The 8,146-nt window shown below is 32.6% G+C and overlaps 1 protein-coding gene across 1 annotated transcript in view; it reads right to left on the reverse strand.

The window, feature by feature from the left end:
• Nucleotides 1-1,997: 1,997 nt before the first annotated feature.
• Nucleotides 1,998-8,146, reverse strand: part of LOC111085403 — a 14,288-nt gene continuing 8,139 nt past the window's right edge. The window contains exon 2 of the mRNA XM_022383788.1: nucleotides 1,998-5,296. Within this exon, the coding sequence (XP_022239496.1) occupies nucleotides 4,362-5,296 (935 nt within the window). The 3' untranslated portion in view covers nucleotides 1,998-4,361. The remainder of the gene's footprint in view (nucleotides 5,297-8,146) is intronic.

Below are 8,146 nucleotides of genomic sequence, written 5' to 3' on the forward strand. Positions count from 1 at the left end.
GTGTACCAGTTTAACGTTGAATATTATTTATGATTTTAACTTTAAACACAAGTGTCAAAATACTATAATAATGTTTATCTGGTAAACGGTGACATTCAGGGAAGCCAACATGGTGGGGCGACGTGTCCTAAATATGCTTCAAAAACTAAAACTAAACATCATCTTTCCACTATAAGGACACACAGGGAGTAACGAATACTGGAACATCGATTATATGTATTGACAATCTACGAAAGTGGATACTTATAAACAACCAACAGAAATCATTACTTTTCTGAAATCGATCTGACTTAAATCTGATAGGTACGTAAAATTGTAGGAGCCGTGTTAGATATCTAGAAAAGAAGCAAAAAGAGATAAGACTATCTATTTCAGAAACTACGCACGTCGTAGATTCAATTATTTCTTGGATTATTGAATCTAGGTCGGAACCCTTTTCTTACCAAAAATATATTCACTTGTTTGAAATGACACATCCGTATTCGATACCTAAACTGGACTTGTTTTAAAAGCTATTGTGGGAACAAAATAAAAATACAAACACTCAACTTTTGGGTTGCTCTTGCCTAACTACACATTGATAATTGGCTGTGACTTTTATAACACACCCATGACTGCAAAATATAAGCTCGTTTTTGCGCCAATGGCACGTGAACCGTGAAATCTTGGATTGAAAGTTTTCATGTTTCACTACACATCTTCCGCCCATGAAAAGAGAGAAGTGACTGAAGGTTTTCCGTGACTTGTTTAAAAACGAGAGATAATTCGATAAGCTGCTCCATCGCAACGGCATTTGACCGTGAGAAATACATTTGTTGAACTTGAAGGATATAACACAACGTGTAATATCTTCGTGTATTGTAAAATATTTTATTTCACTTTTTTAGGTATCAAAAAGGCTTTATCCTCAAAATGTCCTCAAAGCAAATAACCACCCTTACCCCATTTCACCCTAAGTTTCTTAGCCTGTTATTAAAATATTCTAAAGATTAGTGTGTTTCTCAGTCTGTACAATACTTTGTCAACAATTATTAAATTTGTCAGCCTTTAAATAGGTTTCTCAATATTTGTTTTGTTTTTTGCTGTAATCAAAGCAAATCAAACCTAATGAACCAGTTTAGATTTTTTATAGTTTTTTTTCTTCAAAAACGTTCAACAACTACATGTGATCTAATTAGGTGTATTTTTAAACTTAATTTACACTTAGCATACACTATTTATTTCAGATTTTATAAAAAAGAAAGTTTTGTTGATTTTATTTTAATTTGCGGGGCCAGTGTGTTTCAAGGCGTTTTAAAATTTATGCTGCCATCTAGTATTCAACTAAATAAACACCAGAGTTCTGTTTGAAAGAACTATTTGATAATGATGTAAAATGTATTAAACTTATATTAGGTAAATAAAGCAAATCATAACCAACTGACAACTGCAGTTTCAGGCTCTCAATATTCAAGCTTTGTATTATTTTACAAGCAGAACTTCATCATACCAATTTTATATTGTTTAAAAACTAGTGTGTGAAAAAACCTGGTCATTTTCTTTGCAGATCCCATGCCTTTTAACTTAATTACGATGAAAAGTATATTTTATGCTGACTACCTCTTTGAAAAAAAATATAACATTAAATCATGTACTCACCAGGGGTCACAAAAGTTAGGTTTTTATATTTGTATATTTGAAATTCTCAATATTGCAAAAGGAGTTATGTAACGAAATATGATTGGACAACCGATGTGCTCACTTGTCAAATTTAGCTTGATTCACAGTATTTTATGGAATATATAAATTTTATTTATTTAAGTGGAAAATCAATTTGAAATAAAAGTGAAACGAGCTTAGCCTTTCTCTTTCTTTATCTTGCGACCCTTTTGAACTTTTTCAACTGTGTGTAGAACATGAATAAAAAAATGTGGGCGTTTCTTGTGAGTGACAGGACCAGTCCGATAGTTTTGCTAGTCTTTATTGCGTAAAACTAAATGAATATAATACACAAGTATTTCAAAATACTTCTGTATTTAAGCACAACTAACATTTGAATTTGTACTAGTAGATAACTTGCTTAATTTGTTTATAGATTTAAAATCATTTTCATGCATTTTATGGAAATTCATATACATAAAAACAGAATATACTCATATATGCATAAATAAAGATAAATAAATATATATATCAGCTTACTATATGTTGATAGGCCTACAGTATGCAGAAGAGCTGTTTAAATATCACATTTTATCTACTTCCCTTGACAAAAAATGACAGTTCTTTTCATGTTCCTATAAAACAAGTTAATTAATTAATATACCAACTGTTTTAATAGGATGTTTTCTCAGTTCAGTTTCGCTCACCAAAAAGTTTATATATAATATTGTAAAACTAAACGCCTACATAATACATTTTTAAGATATATTTTGTTAATTATCTTTCGCAAAAGCTTGTCTTCGAATTAATGAAATGTTTTTAATTTTTATGTTTGTTTGTTTTTTATTAAGCACAAAGCTACACAATGAGCCATCTGTGCTCTGCCCACAGCAGGTATCGAAAACCGAACTTTACTATTATAAGCTGTGAGATTTACCGCTGAGTCACCGTGGACTTATTTTTATTATTTTGAAAGAAATGTATTATATTATATTTTTCTTGTCAGCATTTCATCTGGAAAGCAACTAATCACTAACTAAAGTAATAGCACCAATTTATAAACTTTTGTATTTTATTAAATAAAATATACCGTTTAATTAGTTTGAAAACTTTTTAATAATATATATCTTTCACAATTTCTGCTTATTACGTTGGAAGCTTCATCACTTAAAAAGTTTGTATTTAATTGGAATCCTCACATCCTGCTTTCATACGTTTTTCCTTGCTGGAAAGTAATTACTGGAAAACCATCTTAGATAGATATTAAAGAGTAACCAATCGTGAACGAAACTTGATACATAAGCCTTTACGTCTTTTGAACTGCTGTAACTTTGTTTTAGCGATAGATGACGCTATTGTACTCATATAAGCTGATACTGTTGCTTGTTTTATTTTAGCGAAAAGCTACACGATGAGCTATTTGTGCTTTGTCCATCGGGTGGAATCGAACTCCGGATTTTAGAGTTGTAAGTCTGTAAACAGTTGGTTTTGTGGTGTTTATTTCTTGTGGCGTGTGTTGGTAAATTTCAAGGAAACTGTGCCATAGAAATTAATGTCTGATTTTAGGAGTAGTAATAATCTATGATAACTTAAAAATACATTAAATCAATATTTCCAGTTGCTTTTATAGTTTACGATAAAGCGAAATAGCCATTATCATAAATATTCTATGAATAAATAAATACTTCAGAAAGTCCTAACCTTTTGTCCCATGTACCCCTAATCAGAACTTTGAGACACCGGTGTACCCCTGACACATATGATTTGTATAAAATAACAAACAAACTAAAGAGTGGTTTACGTTAATCAAAACCTGCTGCTTGCGTTAAAAGGGTGAGTCGACCATTCGCGTAGGTTGAGTGTTGGTTTATATAACACATTGGGGACTCACCGAGACCACTCTTCAATTTTATGGAGCGGGATTAATTTTTTCTTTAATGTTTTTCAAAGATTTTCTAGTGTCTCAGATAGATCTCGGCGGACCCCTTGAAGTACGAGTTGGGAACTACTGTCTTAATGGACCAAACACGAAATTCTTTTTGCTGGGCCTAACTCTTCAACTAAACAACGTATTTCATAAATTTATTATTTTGTTTTTATTTAAGTCATTGTCATGTTGTTGCTTTTTAATGAAGAGTAAAAGTTAAGAATATGCAACCATTACTAATGGCTGCAACATTTATAAACAAAGATGACAACCAATGAGATATCTGTTGTCCATTACATGTCATTTTATTTCCATTGGCTTTTTGTAATTATTTGAGCCGGGTCATCTATGACTGTAAAATATCTTTTCTAACTCTCCAAAATATATAATGAATATTTTAGTGAAGGATATTCTTCAGTGTAATTCATGTCTCTACCTAAACAAAAATTGTATTCCTTACTCGGAAGTAATACTCGGTTATTTCTTCTTTTGTAAGTACAAATGAGTAACGAAGGATAGTTTGATATTCGACGTTAGCTTAGCAAATGTATTCATTACGCATGGATAAAAAAAATAAGTACTTCTTACTATCTATGTGATATTTGTTGCGATATTTATGTCTTCTACATACAGCTACTGAAGATCTAAGAGGGGTTTGGATGGAAGTACTATTTGAAAATTTCACTGAGGATTTCAAAACGTTTTTAAGCTAGGAAGAATAAGAAAAGACAAATAAAGCGGAAACGTGTCAACTCAGCGTACATAATGTTATTGGTATCATTAGCTAATACCACAACTACTTTCTACCCAATCCAGGCCAATTCCACCCAGGATCAAAGTTGGGCTTGGACTTCTCTTGCCACAAAATCCATGGTTTCTTGTTTTCTGTATGAGTACGCCCTTTATCGTGAGTCTTCACCACGAAAGCAGGTCGAATCGTAAGAGGTTCTGGAAAATAATCACCTAAACTTTCATCCTTAGCTTCAAGTTCTTTTGTTAGCTCATCAAAAAACCTTCTAAGGTTATTCATTGTCAAGACAGCCAAAAACATCTTATGAGGTTCTTCGATTTTTAGGTTTTTTTCATTCTTTTTATTTCTCTTGTTGACATTTCTCCTTTGACCCAACATTCGAGACCCTAGAAGCTTTAAGTAGAACTCTTCCGGGTGATGACTTTCATAAACAGTGGATCGAGGCTTGAATCTTGTTATTTCATCAGTGTTCAAAGATGAGTGATCGATGACGTTCAAACTGTCCGTCCCTTCTTCAGAGTCAGAAGAAGATATAAGTTTGTCAAAAAAGTTGCTCAACGAGGGTGACGAAAGCTCGTTAACATGTAACGATTGACCACTGTTTTTATCTTTGACCCCTCTGTCATATCCAACTAAAACAAATTCTGGATGCCGTGCTGTCTGAATGTTTTCATTACTTGTGTCGATACCGTCCAGCATAAGTGGCCCATTATAATAATTGTAAAAGGGTTGATTCGTGTACGTGCGTTTACCAAGGCCCATTAAACGCCAACCTGGATCAAATGTTGGTCTTTGTTTCTTTGAAGTTTCTCGTAAGGTAGAGAAAATCTCTGCTTGATGGTGAGGCGACTTTATTATGCGTCGGCGGAGACTTTGACCATCATCTCCAACGGCAAAATTCCACCCAAAGAAACCAGTGTTTCCGATGTGAGGTTCGTCTTTTTTAGGGCTCGAGTTCCATAGTACTTTATCCCCTGCAACTATAAGCAATATAAATTAAATTACAATAATTTAATAAGAGAATATTGACAGTATATTTATAATTACAATATTGGCTATTCACGTGTGTGTATAAATAGTCAAAGTAAGCCTAACCCAAGTATCTAATATAGTGTCTACACTACAGGAAGAAGCTCGAAAAGTGTCACTCATTGTTATTATTGCTCTTATGTTTCTTTTTTACATGCCTAATATTTTCATTTTCATACGCATTGCAACACGAAGCTATGAAACAAAGGAGCTATGAATACATACCAAAAGTTTTTTTCGAATAACAAAGGAAAGACCTAGATCAAATCTATTGTTTTCCTGATAATGGAAAGGCATGTTTTCATATGGCTTTCCTTAGAGAAGATTCAGATCTGTGTGAGCGAGTTGGTAAACCTTAAGAGAAAATGTAACGGGTACCCTACATATTGAACGCTGAAGAGACACTGGAACAACTCTGGCCTTAGTTGTTGTGTGCATTTTTTTAACCAGTCAACATATAAAGTAGAAAAAAATCACATCATTAAACTTTCATTCTGCTTCACAAGACCTACTATTCAGTCTTCGCAAGTAAATATATCATGAAGAGGAAGCTGCACTTAGAAACTCGAGGCTTAACAATTTTCTTTCGTGTCTAAGTTTTTATTTCTGAGAGAAGAAAGCTGAAGATGAAATTCGACTTGTTCTTTCCATTTTAATTCTTCCCTTACTTTCCTAGAGAACTGAAGTTCTTGGTAAACCACCGTTAGCAAGTATAAACTAATACGTATTAAACTAGTTGTCCCAGAAATCGATAGTATAGAAATTCCGTTTTTAATCTATGGATAAAAATGAAGGTTTTCCTAATAGATTAAGAACTATAAAAATACTGATTTATTTTTTGAATAAGGAGCTAAAGTCTGAAAAATTGCACCAAATAAATAATATGTTACAAAACAAACATCAACTCGTATTTGTGTATGTCAGAAGAAAGTTTTTCTACCTTTTGAAAACGAGTATGTAGAGTATCGCTAGTTGTTATTTTTACAAGTCTATATTCAACAGGTTAATATGTTAGTACCTTTCTCAGGTTCAGTATCGCTAGTTGTTATTTTTACAAGTCTATATTCAACAGGTTAATATGTTAACCTTTCTCAGGTTCAGTATCGCTAGTTGTTATTTTTACAAGTCTATATTCAACAGGTTAATATGTTAACCTTTCTCAGGTTCAGTATCGCTAGTTGTTATTTTTACAAGTCTAGAACCTGAGAAAGGTTAACATATTAACTTGTTGAATACAATCCCATAGTTAAAATGATTAGATATTAAAAATTACCAGTCGTAATGAAATCCTAAGGAAAGCTTGAGCAAGATGTTTCAAAACCATAACATTATACAAAACTGAATCGTTTTTTTAGAAAACTGTCAATTCATCTGTTTATAATCCCCGTATCTTTCAACAGTAAGAGATTGGTGGTTTGAACAAAATGAGTGCCGAATGGAGGATACTGCGAGGGTCAATGAACATTGTTTAGAACAGGTGATGCCTGAAGTAGTTTCAGTCAGAAACACATTTGGTATTCTCCTTGAGAATAATGGAAAGGATTTGAACACCTCTTGTAAAATACTCTTCAGACTTTCCTGAATAAAACCCATGATTCTTAAAGTGTCTCTCGTGAAGTTTTGTTTCCAGTGGACAAGTAGTTTTTCAAATATAAGCATTTTAAATGTGCATATTTATCTATATTGTCCTCATGTTTATATCCTTCCTGCTGCATACGTTATGTTTCACAGAGAAGAGTCTGGCCATATTTTCAACTTAGTGTTGATAGCTGGTTTTTCACCTTATAGCAGAGTTCCACGAGTTATAATATTGAAGTAAACGTTGTTTAATCTCATATCACACGATTTACTAAACTCTTTCTAATTATTTCCTATTCGCTTTCAGTAAATGCTTGAGTTTTAATATTATAGTGGCTGTTCTAATGATAAACCAGAATATGGTCACGGTACAGCTTCGAATGAGAAATGGGAAAATCCTCTTACACTAAGTAATGGTCTGAGTAAGAAATCCGTCTGTCAAAGCAACACAACGTGAAGTCTTTGAATCCAATAAAGCTATCTTCTACGCTGATAAGTTCAGTAAGTAAACGAATATCTACTACGATGAATAATTAAATTATGATTAGTTTCATTTTGATGAAAGGAAACTCTATCATTATTCTCTTCGGATTAAGGAAATCGTAAAAAATGCGCTCACAATCACATTATCACTCTGGATTAGAGAAATTCTGAAGTTTGTCTTGAAAGTTTAGATTCAACACATTTACTTGTTGCAAGCAAGTTCGTGATTGGCTAATAAAGGTGACTGCCTCTGGGTATGTGGCCAGACTACCGAAGTAAGTTACAGTACTAAAGTGTTAGCTTCTGTTTATGAAAATAAAAATAAGTATGACATTAATATTAATTTTATGCAACAACATAAAATTTACGTTCGTATACACCAACGTAATCATTCTTTGCAAGAAGTTATTGAAGATAAAGATTTATTTCCTATGGGTCTAATTTTACTTTAGTGAAAAAAAAATATTCTGTAGAAGAATCAATGAGTTAAAGTATCTATTCTTCTGTCAAGAAGTGTGTCTGAAGTAACACTTATAGGTGTTGTTGTTTTCTGTCGATAGAGATGATGGATTAACTTTATTTGTTCTACTATCGATAGAAATGATGAGTTTAACTTATCTATTCTATTAAGAGAAGTGTTCATTTGTTTCTTATATCCAGAAAAGTTGAGCTAAAACATTTGTTGTTCTGTCGAGAGAAATAATAAGTTAAAGCTATCTTTCCTTTAACGAAGAGGGAAT

The sequence above is a fragment of the Limulus polyphemus genome, unplaced genomic scaffold (assembly GCF_000517525.1).
Source record: "Limulus polyphemus unplaced genomic scaffold, Limulus_polyphemus-2.1.2 Scaffold371, whole genome shotgun sequence".
NCBI lineage: Eukaryota > Metazoa > Arthropoda > Merostomata > Xiphosura > Limulidae > Limulus > Limulus polyphemus.